Below are 23,135 nucleotides of genomic sequence, written 5' to 3'. Positions count from 1 at the left end.
TCGTCGAGGGGCAAATGGGGGTTATTAAGTTGCTTTGGCTGATTTTTGAGTCCTTTTATTGTAGAAATGGATTGCTCTCGGTATAAAGGAGTTTGGAAACCTCGTTCTTCGCCAGCTGACCTGCCTATACTGGTCACTTCTCATGCACCGTAGTTTGAGTAGTACTTGGTCAATTGGCTGAAATGCGTTCCTGCAATGGAAATAAACTTCCTGCAACTCCTAACCTGCCAAATGCTGTCGATTGGGCTCAGGTTATCTCCCACAATGCCTTGTTATCTTCTGGTCATTTTGGCCAGCCTATTATATTTCTTCTTTTTGATTGAGCCCCTCCAGACAATGGCATAGTATATAATCATCTTTAGGATTTTGTTACAGATATTGAATGACTTAAGTTGCCTGAGGAAGTACATTCTGGAGGAAGCTTTTTTGAGTTCCATGTCACTGTTTGCTGTTCATTCTAGCTCATCATCAATTGTGACACCAAGATACTTATAGGTATGGACATGGTCGATGGCTCTACCTTTGATTAAGATAGGATCATGGGCTGTTTTCTTCCTCCGTAGATCTATGACCATTTCTTTAGTTTTTTGTATGTTTAGTGGGAGGTTAGTACCTTCACTCCATTCCACAAATTTGTTTATGACTTCCCTATAGGTTTTTTAGTCACCCTCCTGGATGCAGGCAACAATGACTGAATCATCTGAGAATTTCTAAATGAAACTGAAACATGCTTATGAATATCCATCTTCTTTAAGGAAAAAAACACCTGCTACATTCCTTTTAGTCTGAAAACTGTTTTGTTCTGCAGAGCGATATCTGGGATCAGGAAGGTTGAACCACTCAGCCATATGCTACTATAGTCAGTGCTGGATTATAGGGAGGGCTCCAGGGACATGCGCCCTGGGGCCCCACCACTTTACTCATAAGGGACCCCCACCAGCAATGTCCGGCAGATGGCTCACAGCTGTGACAGCGACAGTGACACCTGATCCCTCACCCCCAAATGATGCATATATCCCTAATATAGATAACACGTGGAAAGTAAAATTATTATTATATTATTTGTCATGTTATTTCGTAGAAAAGCTGAATATGGTCAAAACATTAGGATTTTGATTATGAACCTCTGGACAATTTGCATTCGCAGCATGATAGGCAGCAAGTACGAGTATCCTAATAAACCTGGATCCGTCCCTGACACTCCTGCCATAAAGATGAACCTGAATGGGCTGTGTTTATACTGTATTGTGTATATAGAACAACATATAAAGATACATAACATATTCACCTTGGCAGATGACACCTGCATCTTCATGATGTCCACAATTATGTTGCCCCCAACCTAGGTTGAAGCATTCGACTAGATCCTTCTCTGTACCAACACAATCTACATTATCAAGGAGGATAGGACCACTGCCATAGCCAAAATAACTAAGAGTTGTGGCCACGATGGCAGGACCACAACCCATCTGCTTGCAAACCACCTGTGCGTTGTTGTAATCCCAGTCATCATCACATACAGTTCCCCAATTATTCTGATAGAGAACTTCGACTCTGCCTTGGCAGCTGCTGTTTCCGTTTACAAGTCTAATACTGCCACCTGGTGGATTAAAATAGAGAATAAATTACTGCGACAAAATAATGTCATCACATGACATATATTACATACTTAAATGTTTTTAACCTAAATGAGAAAAAATAAAAAAAAAAAATAACATAGCTATTATTTAGCATGATTAATTTGGAATAATTAGTTTATCTGAAATTTTCTTAGCCTTTGTTTTAGACGATGTACTGGGGGTATGGCTGCTGGCTACTGGGGTTATGACTACTGGGGCATAACTACTGGCTACTAGGGGCATGACTGCTGGCTAAGGGTAATGATATTACTACTATCTACTGGCAGGGCAGCAGCTAAAGCAGATTTAGGACCCCTTAACAGGCATCAATGGCTGGCAAGTCTGTACTACATGGGGGAGGCTGTGTTTACATGGGGGAGAGACAGTGTATACAGGGGGAAATGCTCTGTATACAGGGGGGAGAGGTTGTGTTTACTGGTGGAGGCTGTGTATATGGGGGAGGCTTATACTGGGGGAGGCTGTGTATACAGGGGTCTGCGTGGGAGGCTGTGCTCTGCTGGGGGAAGCTTATACTGGGGTAGGCTGTGTATACTCTGGGGAGGCTGTGTGTTACTGGAGGAGCCTGTTCATTACTGGGGGAGCCTGTTTGCTACTCAGGGGAATGTGTTTGCTACTGGGGGGAGGCTAAATTAGAGCATCTAAAAATTGTGGGTGTTGTATATACTATAATGTATTGGATGACTATATAAAGGATGTTTTATGTGAGGATTAGTGTGTTCACTTGTGTTGTGAGAATAACATTTATATTAGGAACACACTCCATTATACTGTAAGTGACTGTGGTATTTTAAGGGGCGCAGTGTGGACATGTACTGCATAGACCTGATTGTGAAATCAGCAGAGAGAAACAATGGTTGGGAGAAGTCCTCTTCCTGATGGAGCAGATCATCACCTGTAAGGTACTGCATACTTGATGTCACTAATTTCTGTGTCACTGACTACTAGTATGTAAGGTAGCATTCCTGGGGGGGCAGCATTTTCAAGTTTCACCTCAGGCAGCAAAAAAGCTAGAATCGACCCTTGCTACTGGGGGCATCACTGTGGCTACTGTAGGGCATTACTGTGCCTACTGGCTACTGGAGGCATTATTATGGCTACAAGGGGCATCACTGTGACTAATGGCTACAGGGGTATCACTGTGAGTAATGGCTACTGGGGACATCACTGTGACTATTGGCTGGTACTAATTGTGCGACTATCCACTACTGTGGGGCTGTTGCTGTGACTACTGGCTACTGTGTGGAGGTACTGTTACTATAATGGCTACTGTGGGTGGCTGTGACTTTTGCCTACTATGAGGAGGCACTGTTACTTTATTGGCTACTGTGAGGGGAATGTTACTATACTGGTTGCTGTGGGGACATAATAATGGGAACAACAGAACAGTATTAACCCCTACAGGCCTATTTTGGCCTTAAGGAGGCGGTCCCATTTATCTGCCCTATGTCACTATAAGTGGTTTTAGCTTTGGAACTCTATAAGATATCCAGGGAATTTAGAGATTTTTCGTGGCACATTGTACTTCAAATTAGTTAAAAAATTTGGATGAAATCTTTGTGTTTAACTATGGGGGAAAAAAAATTGGTAAAGATTTTGAAAAATTCTTTATTTTCAAAGTTCTAAATTCTCTACTTTTGATGCAGATAGTCAGAAATATTTATAATTTACATTTCCTAAATGTCTGCTTTACGCTGCCATGGTTTTTTAAGATTCCATATATTTAACTAGAATGTTATGAGGCTCAGAATTTGGGGGCCATTTTTCCAATTTTTTGGAAAATCAGCAAAACCCATATTTAGAGGGACCTGCTCAACTTTTTTTTGACTGTGAGAGGCCTAAATAATAGCTAGAATTGTTAATGACCCCATTATGGAAACTACACCCCTCAACGTATGAAAAAGCACTTTTAGGCCCCTTCCACACTTGCGTTGCATATCACGTCAGAGTCTGATCAGGGTGCGATAAGTGTTTAGTCAGTGAAAACTGACATTTTGCATCAGAGTTCAATCAGTTTTCAGTCAGAGTTTGTTCAATGTCTCAGTTTTTCATGTATGTTTTCAATGTAATTTCAAAGCGTTTTTCACCCGCAGGTAATGCGCATGAAAGGACTCAGGGCTGAGCTCTATCTTTTCTATGGCAATTGATGCGTGAAAAACGCATTGTACCTGCGTTGGACTGCGTTTGGACTGCAATGCGTTTTTGATTGTATGGTGCGTTTTTCCCGCGCGTGACTTGCAAAAGTAGAGCATGCTGAGATTTAAACGTGTGTGTGTGTGAAAAAAAAGTCTGAAAGACCCACTGATTACAATGGGTCAGAGTGCAATGCAAGTGTGAAAGGGGCCCTTAAGAAGTTTGTTTTAGGGGTTAAAATTGTAATATTTTTTGACAATACATTCATTTTGGATGGAAAATTAAACATTTGAAATGGATTAAATAAAAAAAAGGCTCCACAAAGTTTGATACCATGTTTCTCCCAAGTACACTGGTAGCCCATATGTGGTGGTAACCTGCTGTATGGGCGCACAGCCGGGCATAGAAGGGAAGGAGGCCCCATAGAGAGCAGATTTGCATTGTCACATTTTACATGCTATAATTTTTTTTCTTTTTTTAATGTGGACCTATAGTGGCTTATTTTTTTGCCACATGGGATGATCTTTTCTGTCACATAATTTTGGGGCATCTATAGCTAATTGGTGAGATTTTATTAACTCTTTGTTGGTGGAGGAAATGAAAATCGTCAATTTTTTGGAAGTTTTTTGGGGGGGTTTTTTGGCCGTTTACTATACCATAAAAATAGTATATATTATTTGTATTCTATGGTTCACCATGATTAAGAAAATACCTCATTTATATAGATTTTTAATTTTTTTTCCAAATTTTACTGAAAAAAAGTAATGTTAATTTTAGCATCACCGTCTTTTCATATACATACATTTTTTATTTTTCCGCTGCCAAATCTGGTTTAGGGCTTAATTTTAGCAAGAAGCATTGTTCTTTTTAGTGGTCTTATTTTAGATTGCATAAAAAAAATGTTTTAATCACTTTTTAGAGCATTTTTAAAGGGTATTTATTAAAAATTATCTTTTTCTCTGAGTTTTTTGAGGTTTTTTATGGGGTTCACTTAGCGGGTCCAATAACAATTCTGTTTTAATATGCAGATTGTCACGGACGTAGTGATACCAAATATGTGGGGGTTTTGTGTATTTTATTCAATTTTACTGAATAAAAACTAATTTGGAGAACATCATGTTCATTTTAACATCACCATATTTTCATATGCAGAACTTTTGTATTATGGCCGATGATCTGGTTAAGGGCTAATTTTTTTCGCGAAGAGTTGTTAATTTTAGTGGTCTTATTTTAGAGTGCGTAACATTTTTTAAATCACTTTTATAAAAAAGTATTAATTAAAAATGATCTTTTTTCAGAACATTTTTTGCGGGTTTTTTTCGGCGTTTACCGTGCTGATCCAGTAACAATTCTGTTTTATTATACAGATTGTTACGGACGCAGCAATACCAAATATGTGGGGGTTTGTGTATTTGTGTTTTTTATACTTTATTAACCCCTGGGCACACCAGGACGTCATACTATGTCCCTGCGGCTACATGCTAAGCGCACCGGGATGTAGAAAAAACGTCCAGCTTCTGGGACCAGCTCACAAACTGAGCCGGCACCAGAAGCAGCAGCTGTCAGCTGTCTATCACAGCTGACACCGCGTTGTAACACCCGCAATCGGAGCCGACTCCGATCGCGGGTGTTAACCCCTTACATGACCGCGGCTTGTAAGGGTGTTTCTGCTATGGATCGGATCCCCCATGCCGCTTACCGGAGGATCCGATCCACTTCTGGGCAGCCCCGAAGACTGCCAAGTGCTCCGGGGCTGCCCGATGTCCCTAGCAGTCAGATCCCTTCCGGGTCCGACTGTTAACTGCCTGCGCATGCTCTGCATGCTCAGACAGTTTACACTGCTCTACAATGTAAAAGTACACTCACCAGCCACTTTATTAGGTACACCTGTCCAACTGCTCGTTAACACTTAATTTCTAATCAGCCAATCACATGGCGGCAACTCAGTGCATTTAGGCATGTAGACATGGTCAAGACAATCTCCTGCAGTTCAAACCGAGCATCAGTGTGGGGAAGAAAGGTGATTTGAGTGCCCTTGAACGTGGCATGGTTGTTGGTGCCAGAAGGGCTGGTCTGAGTATTTCAGAAACTGCTGATCTACTGGGATTTTCACGCACAACCATCTCTAGGGTTTACAGAGAATGGTCCGAAAAAGAAAAAACATCCAGTGAGTGGCAGTTCTGTGGGCGGAAATGCCTTGTTGATGCCAGAGGTCAGAGGAGAATGGGCAGACTGGTTCGAGCTGATAGAAATGCAACAGTGACTCAAATCGCCACCCCTTACAACCAAGGTAGGCAGAAGAGCATCTCTGAAAGCACAGTACGTCGAACTTTGAGGCAGATGGGCTACATCAGCAGAAGACCACACCGGGTGCCACTCCTTTCAGCTAAGAACAGGAAACTGAGGCTACAATTTGCACAAGCTCATCGAAATTGGAGAGTAGAAGATTGGAAAAAGGTTGCCTGGTCTGATGAGTCTCGATTTCTGCTGTGACCTTCGGATGATAGGGTCAGAATTTGGCGTCAACAACATGAAAGCATGGATCCATCCTGCCTTGTATCAACGGTTCAGGCTGGTGGTGGTGGTGTCATGGTGTGGGGAATATTTTCTTGGCACTCTTTGGGCCCCTTGGTACCAATTGAGCATTGTTGCAACGCCACAGCCTACCTGAGTATTGTTGCTGATTATGTCCATCCCTTTATGACCACAATGTACCCAGCATCTGATGGCTACTTTCAGCAGGATAATGCGCCATGTCAATAAGCTGGAATCATCTCAGACTGGTTTCTTGAACATGACAATGAGTCACTGTACTCAAATGGCCTCCACAGTCACCAGATCTCAATCCAATAGAGCATCTTTGGGATGTGGTGGAAAGGGAGATTTGCATCATGGATGTGCAGCCGACAAATCTGCGGCAACTGTGTGATGCCATCATGTCAATATGGACCAAAATCTCTGAGGAATGCTTCCAGCACCTTGTTGAATCTATGCCACGAAGAATTGAATTTAAGCGCTACCGGTCCCCCCAGACTGTGGGAGCTGCTCAGACAGTGTATAACCTAGAACATACTCAAATAATTCTCCTTGGATCCCGACAAGAATCAAGAAGGAACCTCTTCATATACTATACCTACGAGCCTTTTACAAGAATCCTTCAGGTGAGCACCCCTGCCTTCTCTTACACTAGTGTTGGATTGACCAGACGATATTACCCGAGGCGCCGTCCTCTGTTGTTCTTTTTTTCTTTTCCGTATTTTAAGTATACGAAGAATTGAGGCAGTTCTGAAGGCAAAAGGGGGTCCATCCTGTTACAGAGCATCACTGGTTCAAGTTCAAGTATGTATAAGTAAAAAAGTTAAAAACACTAAAGTTCAAACATTAGAACAAATAAAAAATAAATACATAAAAATATAAGCCCCTAAAATGACACTTTCCCATAAAAACACTTAATAAAGTATAAAAAACACAAACACACAAAAAAAGCCACATATTTGGTATTGCCGCATCCGTAACAATCTCCTATAGGTCCACAATAAAAGAACAAAAAAAATTATAGCCTGTACAATGTGACATAGCAAATCTGATTTGCATGGTGCCTCCTTCCCTTCTATGCCCGGCTGTGCGCCCATATAGCAGGTTTCCACCACATGTAGGGTATCGGTGTACTCAGGAGAAATTGGGTATCAAACTATGTGTAGTCTTTTTTCATTTAATCCATTACAAATGTTTAATTTTCCACTCAAAATGAGTGTATTGTGAAAAAATATTACAATTTGTAGACCACACCTCCATTTTGTTTAAACCCCTATAAAACACCTAAAGGGTTAACAAACTTCTTAAAAGTGGTTTTTCATACGTTGAAGTGTGTAGTTTCCATAATGGGGTCATTCACAATTCTAGCTATTATTTAGGCCTCTCACAGTCAATTAAAAGTTGAGCAGGTCGATCTAAATATTAGTTTTGGTGATTTTCCCAAAAATATGAAAAATGGCACCCAAATTCTGAGCCCCATAACATTCCAGTAAAATATGTGAAATCTTAAAAAACCATGCCAACATAAAGCAGACATTTGGAAAATGTAAGTTATGAATTTATTTGAGTGCTATGACTATCTGCATCAAAAGTAGAGAATTTAGAACTTTGAAAAACAAGAATTTTTTCAAATTTTTGCCAAATTTAGTTTTTTTCATAACTAAACACAAAAGATATCATCCAAATTTTTAAACTAATTTGAAGTACAATGTGTCATGAAAAAACAATCTCAAAATCCCCTGGATATCTTATATTGTTCCAAAGCTATAACCACTTATAGTCCCGTAGGGGTTAACTGTTTTTATGGGAAAGTGACATTTTAGGGGCTTGCTTATATTTTTATGTATTTATTTTTTATTTATGTTTAAACTTTAGTGTTTTTAACTTTTATTTCTTATACAAACTTGAACTTGAACCAGCGATCAGAACATCGCTGGTTCAAGTTTGTATAAGTCCAATACACTGCTCTACAAATACTTATTCATTGTAAAGCAGTGTAAACTGTCTGAGCATGCAGACGCATGCGCAGACAGTTTACAGTCAGACACGGAAGTGGTCTGACTGCTCAGGACATTGGGCAACCCCGGGGCACTCGGGACTGTATTTGTGGTATGATATTTTCTCTGGTGCTGTATTTAACATGATTCTGGTGTTGTATGTGTTGTACCTTCTGGTAGCGCAGGCTCCAGTGGTTAGGGTTCAGCGGCATACTATTACGTTGCGAGAGCTGTGTGTATATCTGGTGTCACCATGTCACAAAACATTGTGATATCGTGTTGAAAGCTGGGTGACGGAAGCAGGAGAACCTCCTATCAACTTTAACCAGCCAATCTGATCGGTCCAGTCCTGGTGATCGCTGAGATTGGCCAGTCAAATCTGACTGGCCAATTGCAGCATTTTCACTGTAAAAAAGGCTTGTTCCCACTCTCCAGTGGCACTGTTTTACTTTGGTATTTTTGGAGAGAGGGTCTGAGCATTACTGTAATCTAAGGTCTATCTAGGTGTCAGGATCAGTGGTGGACTGTCAGAATCGGACACCGCAAGCAATGATGTAAGCAGACACCTTGGAGCAGAGTCTAAGTGGCACTTGGTATTCATCAGAGCCTGCTGCAATGTTGTACTTGCTATACTGGGATACCACCAGGTCGCTCCACTGGTGCGACTTGCTCACAGTAGTGGCCAAGCCGAGATACATAAACAGCAAGCAACAGAGTCGTAGTCAGGCAAGAGGACAGGCGGCATAGGATCAGAATCAGAGACGTAGCAGAAGGTCAAGACAGGCAGCAGAGAATAGAGGTCAGGAAATGACGCAGAGGTCACAACAAAGCAGAGGTCACAACAAAGCAGAGGTCACAATAGTCTCAATATACCGCTCAGGCAACAGGAAACAAAGATACGGCAGCGGTCACAGGAAGAGGCCAGAAGGAACCTTTGAAGAACACTGCGGTCCAGAATGTTGTCTTCTGATTCCCTAGATCTCTCCTCTGGCCCGAACCCCTTCCAGTTGAGAACTGCTTCCCTCTAACTGACTTCATGTCCAGGGTCTCCTCTACTTCAAAGACATCGGTGGAATCTGCCGCAGGAGGAGGAGGAGCTACTTGCCGGGAGAAGCTTTTCAGTATCACAGGCTTAAGAAAGGAGACGTGGAAGGAGTTCAGGATGCTCATGGTGGGAGGAAGATGAAGCTTGTAAGCTGTGGTAGCACATAAAAAAACTGCCTTTCTTGGTGCAACACCCCAACTTGTAGACACCGGATCACAGAGAATTTGCCCACTGATGAAAGAGATTACCAGCGACTTCTCAACACGGACCAAGGAAGATGATGCTGGGAGACCATGGAAGCATCCAAGAAGTTTCCTGCAGAGCTGGAATCCAGGAAGGCAGGAACTTTACACTGGCTACCTCTCGCAGAGCTTAGTAGGACAGGTATGTTCAGATGTGGAGAAGCTTTGCTCTCACCTGGGGATGCTTCTCCAAGGAACCCTAGGTGCATGAGTTTACCGGTTACTGTGGACGGAGAAGACAAGTCATGAGAAAGTGTTCTGGATTAGCGCAGTAAAGACACAGATTCCCCAGTTGTCGTCTGGAGTGCCTTTTAGGGTGTCAGACGAGCTTTATCCACCTGCATGGCCTCCTCTGTAGCCGCCAAGGAGGGCGGCTGTGGTGGTCTTTGAAAGACTGGAGTAAAGTGGAACAGACGACGGGTGCTGATCTGCGTTTGTTCAAGGTGCTGCTCCTCCAGATGCTCCGAGAACCGGATGTAAATCCGAGTGGACAAGGTGATAAGGTTGTTCAGTGAAGATGGCAGGTCCTGTGCAGACAGCACGTCTTTGGTATGACTAGCCAGTTCTTTCTTAAAGGTGGCTGCCAAAGCTGCTTCATTCCAAGAGAGTGTGAAATTAAACCGCGTAGTCGCCAGCTGTCCACTTGAGTAAATTCAGCAGGACATTCTTGGCAGAAGACGTCCAGGCAGGTTCCTTGAAGACGGACCAAAATTTTATGAGGAACACAGTGATGTTGGGTTGTTCCTGTCCCATAGAGGGGTAGCCCATGCCAGGGCTTTCCCAGAGAGTAGGCTGACCACGAATGCCACTTTGGACCTCTCTGTGGCAAACTTTGTAGGCATCAGCTCGATGTGCAGTGAGCACTGGGTGATGAAACCTCTGCATGACTTGGCTTCTCCATCATATTTCGACAGCATAGACAAATGCAGTCTGGGTTCTGCAGAAGATGTTGTAACAGAAGGCTTCACAGGGATTGGTTGCTGCTGTTGGGTGGCCGATAATTAGTGCATGATGGCGATAAGATGGTTAAGCTGCTGGACCTGTATGGCAATCTGCTGGGACTGCTGAACCACGACAGTGGCAAGGTTGGCTTCTTCAGGCAAAGGTACCGTGGCGGGATCCATGGCCGGGATCTTACTGGATTGGCGGTGGACCCCCTGAACTACCCCAAGACCAGACGTAAGAAGACTTCTGGGAGTGGAGTCTAAGTGGCACCCAGTCATCACCATAGGCCGCCGAAAAGCGAGTTGGACTTGCTGCAGCCACAAGGTCACTCCAAAGGTCAGGGAATGAAGAAGAGGATTACAGCAGATAGATCACAATAGTCTCAATATAGTGCTTTCTGTCAGGTTACAGGGCACAAAGATCTGGCAGGTGTCACAGGAAGAGGCAGGCTATATATCAGGGCAGCAAGCGGCTGCTGCCAATTAGCAGCACGCTGGCCCTTTAAATTTCACAGAGCCACCGCGCATGTGCCCTAGAGACCGGGAACGTGCATACCTGACCACAGGAGCCGTTGCTGAAGTGCAGAAAGACGAGTACCGTTGCCGCGCTGGGGTGCCACCATACCAGGCCACATGGATACACCCGTGACACTGGGCATTTGTAGCGTATAGTGCACATAGGGTTTTTGTGTCTGGTATAGATTTTTTTTTCGGTCACTCACTACTGGACCAGGGCTATCACCTCTACCTGGACAAGTTTTATACTAGCGTTACACTATTCAAGAGCCTCTCTTGAATTGAGGCACACCAGTACTCCTGTCTCAGTACGAGGTAGAAAAACACAAGGCTAATGGCATATTTGACAATAATAAGTACATGGGAGAGGTTGACTTGTTGGACCAAGTGCTTTAGCCATATAATGCCATGCGGAAATCAAGGGTGTGGTACAAGAATCTGGCCATGCACATAATTCAAATAGTATAATGCATACGTGTTAAATCAATGTGCAGGCCAGAGGCGAACTTTCCTGGAGTTTCAAGAGGTGGTAATTAAGCATTTGCTTTTTGGAGACCAGGAAGGGGGAGTGCCAGAACTTCTGGAAGTGAGGCCACAACACGCATTGTACCAGGGCAGCAGAAGTTCCCCAAACTGCGAAGAATGAAAGGACACAAAAAAGGTGCAGGTTGTGCTCCAAAATAGGTATTTGGAAGGACACCATTTTCCATTGTTAAACATGCCCTGAAAATCCTGGACTATGTATAAGGGAGTGTTTAAAGATATATCATACCTCCCTGGATAACCCACATAATTTTTGGGGGTGTTTTTCTCCAGTGGCATGAGCTGGACACAAGATGCCATAATGTATATTTTTTTCCTATGCACTATCCATTATGTATTATCTTTGTGATCCACCTGTGTGGTTAAAATGCTCACTACACCATTAGATTATTTCATGGAGAGGTGTAGTTTCCAGAATAGGGTCAATTTTCATGGTTTTCTACAGTACTAGTCCCTAAAGGCATCTAAAAATGCTTCATGATGCTAAAAAAAAAAGTTAAATGTCTGTGCTCCAGATGCCAGTTATTCCCTTATGAGCCCTTCTGTGTACACAGCATGTAGATTATTGCCATATGGATATAACGAGCAGAATGAGTTTTGGGGTACTTGTCACTAAAATGCTACATTTGATAAAACAATTCAATTTTTATGCTGCCTCATTTACTTTGAGTTACATTTGGGCCAGCATCTCAGGTGTTAAAATGTTCATAAAACATAGATAAGTTCTTTGATGGGTGTCCTTTCCAAAATGGTGTCACTTCTCAGGGTTTTCTATTGTACTGGTACCTTAGTGGCTCTGCTAACACTTCATGGCACTCCAAATCCAAACTAGTGAAAATGGAGCTCCAAATTTTGCTCCTTCCCTTCTCAGTCCTGCTGTGTGCCCCGCCTGTGAATTATTGCCACATATGGAGTGTTGTCGTACTCAGGACAACCAGCTGACTGATTTTTGGGGTGTTTGTCTAAAGTGGCATGAGTTAGCCAAAATATATTTGGCCCTATAATGGTATATTTCAGAAAAAATGCAATTTGTCCTCTGCACCCTTTAATTTGGCCAGCATGTGGGGGGTTAAAATATTCACTATTGCTCTAGATAAATTCATTGAGGGCTGTAGTTTCCAAAATGGTGTCATCTTTGGGGGTTTTCTGTTGTACTGGTACTTTAAGAGTTGTGCAAGTACACTGTGTATTTGTTATAACCCTTTAGTAGCCATTTTTGTTAATTCCTCTTTTAAATTAATGTATTACTTTGCATTTAATAAAAAATAAAATTGAGATTTTTTTTTACAGAGAGGCATGGCTTGTCTTTTGTCCTCATATTTTCTTTTTGTATGTTTCTGTGTTTTCTCAGTACTTTTGGTAGGAACAGGTTTAGGATTCTTATATCATAAAATAATATATATTTACTTGTATTTAGCAGCAAATGTAAGCAATATAAATGAAGAAAAGGTAAAAGAAAAAAGAAGACAAACTTACTTTTCCACCTAGACTGAAAAAATGTGGTTGTGTGCCAGTTGGTCTCAGGAGATGGTCGACTTTCACCCCACGTTACTACAAAACAGTAAAATGCTCAACAAGTCATGGTTTATGCAATGTGCTATAGTAATGATTATTAGCAACTCATTATTTACCTGTGGCTGTATCAGTGAACGACCTATATGCAGTTTCATGGACTATAGGACTTGTGCTCAAGGTTGTAGTTGAAATTCCTAGACCTGAACAAGAGTAACATTATTGTACAAAAGAAGAAACATAAGTTATACATTAAGATATTTGAGTCTTTTGACCACTTAATTATCTGTGTTGGCGTTTGTGGGGTTGCATATGTGTTTGTATATGTTTATAGATTATTATTACTATGATCACCATTTATTCCATGGCACTGTAAAAACAGTAAGGGTCTCACATACATTACATTAAGATGATAACAAGTGCAAGTACAAAATACAAAACTACAGTTATCAGGAGACAAGTGGGAGGAGGACCATAATCTAGAAGGTGGAGAAAATGGAGACATGAGGTAAGGGAGAAGAGTAGTGAAGTTATTCTGCATTGTCTGAACAGGTGGGTTTTCAGGTTATGTTTGAAGGTTTGGAAAGTGGGGGAGAGTCTGACACATTTTGTTAGAGAGTTCCAGAGTATGGGAGATGCATGGGAGAAGTCCTGGATGTGGTTGTGAGAAAAGCCAATGGTAATAGAGTGAAGCTGAGCGTCCTGTGAGGAAAGGAGATTACGTGTGGGGCGGTATTGCCTGATGAGTTCAGATGGCTTTGTTGGTCATGGTTAGTATTTTAAATTGAATTTGCTGTACAATGGGAAGCCATTAGAGAGACTGGCAGAGAGGCAGAGGAAAATCAAAGAGACAGATAGATTAGCCGGGCAGCAGAGTTAAAGGGGTATTCTCGTCTGGGCATTCACATTCCGTTTGATAAATCTGCCATATATAAACATTTCTTCAATTAGATGTTATTAAAAAAAATGTTCCTGTGTGAAGATAATTTCTTATAAATGTAGTGATCTGGTCCCTTAGAAACGAGATGGCTTCCTCGGATACGGCCACCTCTGCTGGAGGGATTGCACAAAGAAACAAAAGGTTTTTGTATATGAAATGTCCGGAAGTTACTGCAAATCCCACATCAGTCCTGTGGTAATGATCGCTGAATCCAGGAGGTCAGGCAGGACTCTATATCCCAAGTCTGGCCACCGCTGCCAGAGTGTGACGTGGTCGTATCCGAGGAAGCCATCTCGTTTCTAAGGGACAACATGACTACATTTATGAGAAATTATGTTCACACAGGAACATTTTTTTTAATAACATCCAATTGAAGAAATGTTTATATATGGAAGATTAATGAAACTGAATGTGAGCGTCCAGACGAGAATACCCCTTTAAGGATGGATTGGAGAGGCATTAGAGAGTTAGCTGGAAGACCAGCTGGATTGAGGAAGGGTCGGATGTGAGATATGTTCTTGATATGGAGGAAGCAATTTGTAGTAAGGGCCTGTGTGTGAGGCTTAAAGGCTAAGGCAAAAGAGTCAAAGGTATTCCAAGGCAGTGGACTTTAGGGACTGTGGAGATTGTGGAGCTATGAACTGTGACGGTTAGGTTTGGTGGGAGGCATGTGTTAGGTGGAGGAAAGATTATGCGTTCTGTTTTGTCCATGTTAAGTTTTAGAAAATGGGAAGAGAAAAAGGAGGATATGGTGATACCAAGAGAACATAGTAGTGATGTTTTGCCTTGGCTAACAGTAGGTCATCAAAAACTTTGGTCAGGGCAGTCTCAGTGGTGTGATTGGGTCAAAAACCAGATTGTAGTTTGTCAAGGAGAAAGTTGGACATCTAAGGTTCTGGTTACTAGTGCAGCCCCTTAATACTGAGTGGTATGATAATGCAGCCCTCAGGCAAATAAATCATTTGCCCTTGCCATTAGATTATTGTTTTATTAAATTATATATATATATGTATATGGTCCCCTACTTAATAACACCCGAATTACATATGACCCCTAGTTACAAACGGACCTCTGGATATTGTTAATTTATTGTACTTTAGTCCTAGGCTCCAATAAACAGTTGTAACTATTATCAAAGGTGTCTGTAATGAAGCTTTATTGATAATCCTGGTTCTTATGACAATCCAACATTTTTAAAATCCAATTGTCACAGAGACCAAAAAAGTTCTGGCTGGGATTACAATGATAAAATATACAGCTCCGACTTACATACAAACCTACAGACCCTATCTTGTATGTAACCCGGGACTGCCTGTATATGGAAAAAGTGAAATTATGGAGAGAAAAAAACACATTTTCCCATTTATATACTATTTTATGTGGTAAAAAAAGAGGCACAAAAGATGAAATGACAAGATCGCATTATGGATTTTTTGGGGTCTGTTTTTATATTGGCACTTTTCTGACATTATACTGCCATTACACACATTGTAGATCCCCAAAACATAGGAAACAAATTTGAAGTAATTACTTTTCTCAAATGTATTCAGTAGTGAAAGTTTGGACTTTTTGACTTTTTTATTGGAATTTAATGAAATTTTGAGAAAATAAAATTTAAAATCTAGTATTTCAAAAAATTATTTTGATTCCATATTTTTATTTTCACCCTTGGTTTGTGCCCTTGGAAAAAATAATCTTGCAAGAAGTTCCCATGCTTCTGCAATTTCCATATTTGTGTTTCTTACATATTGTTTGGGATTTTGGAGGCCCTTTTTTGCATCTGGTTTTCTGGCACAACACTGACATTTCACATTTTGTTTGACATGAAAACATTAAAAACTCCCCCTCAAAGTGATTACTCTTGAAAAAGTTAACACTCAAATGTTTTCATTTTGGGGATTTTTGTCAGTGTGCTATCCGACTATTAGTTGTTGTGCAAGTGTCATGAGAGTCGTGTTTGATATTCACATCTGATCTCCTTTCAATACTTGCATGAAAACTGAACACACTAGGATGAAATCTGAGTGCTGTCAGGTTTTTTAACATATCCCATACAAATTATAAAAATTGTACGCATAATACACGCACAATAGTCTATAATTTAGCTACAAGTAGCTTTCTTTTAAGAAAAGAAAACTGTGACGTATAGGCCTCTTGCACACTAGCGTTGCGTTTCACGTCAGGGTGCAATGCGTGAAAAACTGACGTTTTTGTTTCATTTTTGTTCGCGTTTTTTTGCGTTTTCGGTGCGTTTTTCACGCGCGTTTTTTTAAGTCCATGGGACTTTTTCAAAGGGACCAAGGTTCGGGAATAAAATGTTTTATTTAATTGAAAAATAATGTCTTCTGATCAGTTGCAAACATCTGCGATCTATTCTTCACTGTTCCGCGCGCGTATATTATCTCCCGACAAGTTAGCAGATGTGAAGAACAGTGAAGAATAGAATAAAACCAGTGAACACAGTGAAAACAGTGACCACAGGATCATTTAAGATAAAAACACAGTGCAGAACACAGTGCAGAATAGATTACAGATGTTCGGCACATCTGCTTACTTGTCGGGAGATACGCGCGGAGCGCTGCGAACAAAATAGCATGTGAAGAACAATATATATGTGTGAAGAAGACATTGCAGATGTATGGAAACATCTGCAATTTGTTCTTCACACACATATATATTGTTCTTCACATGCTATTTTGGGCGCACCGTTCCGCGCGTATCTCCCGACAAGTAAGCAGATGTGCCGAACATCTGTAATCTATTCTGCACTGTGTTCTGCACTGTGTTTTTATCTTAAATGATCCTGTGGTCACTGTTTTCACTGTGTTCACTGGTTTTATTCTATTCTTCACTGTTCTTCATTGTGTTTTTTTAATTAAATGATCGTTCGCGAGCAGGGGAAATACTGTTATACTGGTCACCTAGCAACCCTTACGTTTAAAACGCATTGCACTCGCATTGCACTTGCAATGATTGCGAGTGCAATGCGTTCTTGATGCATCTCCATAGACTTGAATGGGGCGTGAAAATTGCGCGTGACTCGCAAAAATAGAGCATGCTGCGATTTTGACGCGCGTGCAAACGAACGCAAGCACGCGCGTTGAAAACCACGCAAATGGAGAAAGACCCATTGAATACAATGGGACAGAGTGCAATGCGAGTTCTGAGCGTCAAATGCACGCGCAGAACTCGCGCGTGAAAAACGCCAGTGGAGAAGGGGCCATATAATTGTTCTATAACACACAATATACCAATTATCGGGCACATGTAGTCCAGAGCTCGTGTCCTCACACTTGAACAGCGCACCACTTGCAGATGCCGAGTCAGGATAATGGGGTAACACAACTTTCGATACATGTGCACACCTCTGCCCTGCATGTGTGGGCATTTGGACTTGCACAGTTCAGTTTATAAGGATAACGTATCCATAGAAAAAATCAACATTATAGATTCACATACATGAATCAAAAATTAAATTAAGGAAATACCAAAGGACAAAATGATATAATCTCACCCTAATTGGGAAAAGTATCCAGAATAAATAATGTACTATTATTATTATTGTCATCGCCTTTTATATGTTTCAAAATCCGTACACATAGTTCTCTTGATGTCAGCCCGATGTAAATAAGGTGGCAAGGGCACTGCGCAAAATAAATAACATTCATGGACTAGCATGTAATATTATCTACAAATTTTGTACTGTGATGTCCCGGCATGTCGCATTGTCGCAAGTTGAGATATAACCATACTGATATCCCTATCTGTGTGTACAATAGGCCAAAAACATTGAAAAATGTCTTTCATCTGATGCCATTATGCATGGTAATTAGTGATAAGTGTCACTTGGTTCTGAGGTGCTCTTTTTGGTTTTACTTGCAATAAGTTGTCCCTTGGTGTTCCCTTTCATATCCCCAGGTTATGCCCTGATCACAATAACCTCTTTGTTGGAATTGTCTGGTCATTTTCTTCACTTCCGATTCCTCTGAGGAGCAAATTCTTTTAACCCGAAGGTATTGACCCGTTGGTATCCCTTTGATTACTTGTGGTGGATGAAAGGACTTAGCTTTCAAAAATGCATTGACAGCCGTCTCCTTTCTGTAGATATTAAAAGCCATCGCCACATCACTTTATTTTGATATTCAAACCCAAAAAATTATATTTAGTACTTCGTCATGCAAAAAAGTCAAGAATATTTCCAACTTGCAGACACTGGGGCTCATTTACTAAGGGGACTTTCGTTGGACTGTGCCTGTTTCGGGAATTACACGGCTTGTACAGGTATTTAGCAAGTGTCTGCACCAGGATTTTGGCACATGCGATCGATTTTTAACACAGTTGCACTGGCTTCCGTGTGACACAATTTAGGGGCGTGCCGCCGGACGATACGACTGATTAGGACTGAGCACAGGATTTAACTTTCAAATTGTTTCGCAAACCTAAGCACTTACCAGTGCCACAAAAAAGATGGTGAACTCTTTCGGACCGGAGCGGAAAAGCAACACAACACATATCAGGCGCACGATTTTAGTGAACAGTGCATTGGAGTTGGACAATACACTTGCGTTGAACTCCGGGGACGGGGTAAGTAAATGTGCCCCACTGTCCTGCCAGATGAGCATGATGTCAACGATGTACCTCATCCATAAGAGGACACCTCCATTCTCCTCATCTGAGTGCTCACAAGACGCCCCAATCACCAACTCACGAACCTGTAAAAATACTGATCTTTAAATAGAAAAAAAATTGTGATGGAGTACAAAATCCAAAAGCATCATGATCAGTTCAAGCAATTCCTGGGAATTTTTACATGGCAAGTAGACCAAACATCTCCATGCTTCCAGTTCGTTTGGATCAGGAAACAAATGAGCCTCACAATTAGTAAAATGTTTTTGTAATAACAATTTACTACCAAACAACAACCCCAATACTCAAACCAAATGAACATGAAGTATGAGAACTGAGTGAGGAGCAAGTTTTCAGCATATATTAACCCCTTAAGGACGCAGCCTGTTTGCAGGTTAAGGCTCGCAACTTTTTTTGGAAATTTGACCAGTGTCTCTTCCTGTGGTAATAACTTTTCAACGCTTTAAGATATCTCTGTGATTTTGAGATTGTTTTCTCGTGAGACATTGTAGTTTATGTTAGTAGTGTCATTTCGGTGATCCGTTCCTTTTTTGGGGGGTAAAAATTCAAAAATTTAGGAAAAATTTGAAAAAAATGACTATTTTCAAAGTTTCAAATGTTATAATTTTTAGACAAAAAGTGATACCACAAATTTTTTTTGATAGAAACCTTTTGCCATTGGTCTTCTTTTTATATCCATAATTTGTTTTACGTTTCCATTATTTTTATGGATGTGAGAAGGTTTGAAGTTTTAGTAGCAACTTCTCAGATTTTCTTGAAATTTGAAAAATGCGAACTTTTTGGTGATCAATTCAGTTTGGAAGTGCCGTATAAAGGCTTATGTACTATATACCCCCACAAGTAACACCATTTTATGAACCTAACATCTCAACCTATTCAAATCAGCATTTAAGAAGTCTGTTAACCCTTTAATTATTTTTCCGGAAGCATATGAAAATGGAGTGGAAATTTTGAAATTTCAATTTTTGATTTCAATCTTTCCAATTTAGCCCTAAAACGGATACATTCAGAAGGAATTTGAGGTAAATATATATTCCTAATTTCTTGCCCTGCTTCTTCCGAGTACGGCAATACCAGACATGTGGATGTCAGCTGCTGTTTCCCCGCACATCGATGTCCAGAACAGAGTTAGCGATACCGGGAATTTGGAAGGCCAATTTGGCTGCAAATATTTTGTGGTGCCACAGTGTAATTGAAGAGCCCCTGAAGTAAAAGTACAATAGAAAACCCCCCAAAATGTCACCATTTCAGAAACTAGACCCCTCAAAGAATTTATCGGTGGTTGTGGTGAGCATTTTAACCCCCGACACGCTGGTCAAAATTGAATGCAAAGTAAATGGTGCAGAGTAAAAATTGTGTTTTTATCTCAAAAATGTCATTTTAGTGCCTCATATACTGTGCCCAACTCATGCCACTTTAGACAAACACCCCAAAAATCATTCTGCGGGTTGTCCCGAGTACAGCAATACCACACATGTGCCAATAATTTACAGACTGGGCGCACAGAAGGGATGAGAACGGAAGGAGTGAAATTTTGATTTTCCAGCTCCGTTTTCACATGTTTGGATTTGGAGTGCCATGTCATGTTGGCAGGGCCCGTGAGGTGCCAGTGCAATAGAAACCCCCAATAAATGATACCATTACGGAAACTAGACCCCTCAAAGAATTTATCGGTGGTTGTGGTGAGCATTTTAACCCCCGACACGCTGGTCAAAATTAAATGCAAAGCAAATGGTGCAGAGTAAAAATTGCGTTTTTATCTCAAAAATGTCATTTTAGTGCCTCATATACTGTGCCCAACCCGTGCCACTTTAGACAAACACCCCAAAAATCATTCTGCAGGTTGTCCCGAGTACAGCAATACCACACATGTGCCAATAATTTACAGACTGGGCACACAGAAGGGATGAGAACGGAAGGAATGAAATTTTGATTTTCCAGCTCCGTTTTCACATGTTTGGATTTGGAGTGCCATGTCATGTTGGCAGGGCCCGTGAGGTGCCAGTGCAATAGAAACCCCCAATAAATGATACCATTACGGAAACTAGACCCCTCAAAGAATTTATCGGTGGTTGTGGTGAGCATTTTAACCCCCGACACGCTGGTCAAAATTAAATGCAAAGCAAATGGTGCAGAGTAAAAGTTGCGTTTTTATCTCAAAAATGTCATTTTAGTGCCTCATATACTGTGCCCAACCCGTGCCACTTTAGACAAACACCCCAAAAATCATTCTGCAGGTTGTCCCGAGTACAGCAATACCACACATGTGCCAATAATTTACAGACTGGGCACACAGAAGGGATGAGAACGGAAGGAATGAAATTTTGATTTTCCAGCTCCGTTTTCACATGTTTGGATTTGGAGTGCCATGTCATGTTGGCAGGGCCCGTGAGGTGCCAGTGCAATAGAAACCCCCAATAAATGATACCATTACGGAAACTAGACCCCTCAAAGAATTTATCGGTGGTTGTGGTGAGCATTTTAACCCCCGACACGCTGGTCAAAATTAAATGCAAAGAAAATGGTGCAGAGTAAAAATTGCGTTTTTATCTCAAAAATGTCATTTTAGTGCCTCATATACTGTGCCCAACCCATGCCACTTTAGACAAACACCCCAAAAATCATTCTGCGGGTTGTCCTGAGTACAGCAATACCACACATGTGCCAATAATTTACAGACTGGGCACACAGAAGGGATGAAAACGGAAGGAGTGAAATTTTGATTTTCCAGCTCCGTTTTCACATGTTTGGATTTGGAGTGCCATGTCATGTTGGCAGGGCCCGTGAGGTGCCAGTGCAATAGAAACCCCCAATAAATGATACCATTACGGAAACTAGACCCCTCAAAGAATTTATCGGTGGTTGTGGTGAGCATTTTAACCCCCGACACGCTGGTCAAAATTGAATGCAAAGTAAATGGTGCAGAGTAAAAATTGCGTTTTTATCTCAAAAATGTCATTTTAGTGCCTCATATACTGTGCCCAACCCATGCCACTTCAGACAAACACCCCAAAAATCATTCTGCGGGTTGTCCCGAGTACGGCAATACCACACATGTGCCAATAATTTACAGGCTGGGCACACAGAAGGGATGAGAACGGAAGGAGTGAAATTTTGATTTTCCAGCTCCGTTTTCACACGTTTGGATTTGGAGTGCCATGTCATGTTGGCAGGGCCCGTGAGGTGCCAGTGCAATAGAAACCCCCAATAAATGATACCATTACGGAAACTAGACCCCTCAAAGAATTTATCGGTGGTTGTGGTGAGCATTTTAACCCCCGACACGCTGGTCAAAATTGAATGCAAAGTAAATGGTGCAGAGTAAAAATTGCGTTTTTATCTCAAAAATGTCATTTTAGTGCCTCATATACTGTGCCCAACCCATGCCACTTCAGACAAACACCCCAAAAATCATTCTGCGGGTTGTCCCGAGTACGGCAATACCACACATGTGCCAATAATTTACAGGCTGGGCACACAGAAGGGATGAGAACGGAAGGAGTGAAATTTTGATTTTCCAGCTCCGTTTTCACACGTTTGGATTTGGAGTGCCATGTCATGTTGGCAGGGCCCGTGAGGTGCCAGTGCAATAGAAACCCCCAATAAATGATACCATTACGGAAACTAGACCCCTCAAAGAATTTATCGGTGGTTGTGGTGAGCATTTTAACCCCCGACACGCTGGTCAAAATTGAATGCAAAGTAAATGGTGCAGAGTAAAAATTGTGTTTTTATCTCAAAAAAGTCATTTTTGTGCCTCATATACTGTGCCCAACCCATGCCACTTTAGACAAACACCCCAAAAATCATTCTGGGGGTTGTCCTGAGTACGGCAATACCACACATGTGCCAATAATTTACAGGCTGGGCACACGGCAGGGGTCAGGAAGAAAGAAGCACAATTTAGGTTTTCAAGCTTCGTTTTCACTAGATTGGTAATGGGGGGTACCCCCGAGGTACCAGTACAATAGAAACTCCCAAGTAGTGAACCCATTTTGGAAAGGGCACCCCTCAAAGAATGTATGTAGGCTTGTATGATCATTTTAACCCCCAACACGCTGGTCAAAATTGAATGCAAAGTAAATGGTGCAGAGTAAAAATTGTGTTTTTATCTCAAAATAGTCATTTTTGTGCCTCATATACTGTGCCCAACCCATGCCACTTTAGACAAACACCCCAAAAATCATTCTGGGGGTTGTCCTGAGTACGGCAATACCACACATGTGCCAATAATTTACAGGCTGGGCACATGGCAGGGGTCAGGAAGAAAGAAGCACAATTTAGGTTTTCAAGCTTCGTTTTCACTAGATTGGTAATGGGGGGTACCCCCGAGGTACCAGTACAATAGAAAGCCCAAGTAGTGAACCCATTTTGGAAAGGGCACCCCTCAAAGAATGTATGTAGGCTTGTATGAGTATTTTAACCCCTAAGGTGCTGGCTCAAA

General features: G+C 41.5%; 1 protein-coding gene across 4 annotated transcripts in view; it reads right to left on the bottom strand.

The window, feature by feature from the left end:
- Positions 1 to 23,135, bottom strand: part of SSC4D (scavenger receptor cysteine rich family member with 4 domains) — a 119,672-nt gene that overhangs the window by 11,321 nt on the left and 85,216 nt on the right. For 3 of the 4 annotated variants that reach the window (XM_072136342.1, XM_072136343.1, XM_072136344.1), the window contains 3 exons: positions 13,224 to 13,307; positions 13,069 to 13,143; positions 1,289 to 1,600 (listed from right to left, as the gene is read on the bottom strand). In XM_072136342.1, the coding sequence (XP_071992443.1) occupies positions 1,289 to 1,600; positions 13,069 to 13,143; positions 13,224 to 13,307 (471 nt within the window). The remainder of the gene's footprint in view (positions 1 to 1,288; positions 1,601 to 13,068; positions 13,144 to 13,223; positions 13,308 to 23,135) is intronic. The other variant, XM_072136345.1, reaches the window with a different exon arrangement.

This window comes from Engystomops pustulosus, chromosome 2 (genome assembly GCF_040894005.1).
Source record: "Engystomops pustulosus chromosome 2, aEngPut4.maternal, whole genome shotgun sequence".
NCBI lineage: Eukaryota > Metazoa > Chordata > Amphibia > Anura > Leptodactylidae > Engystomops > Engystomops pustulosus.
This window is presented reverse-complemented; position numbering and strand designations above follow the sequence as displayed.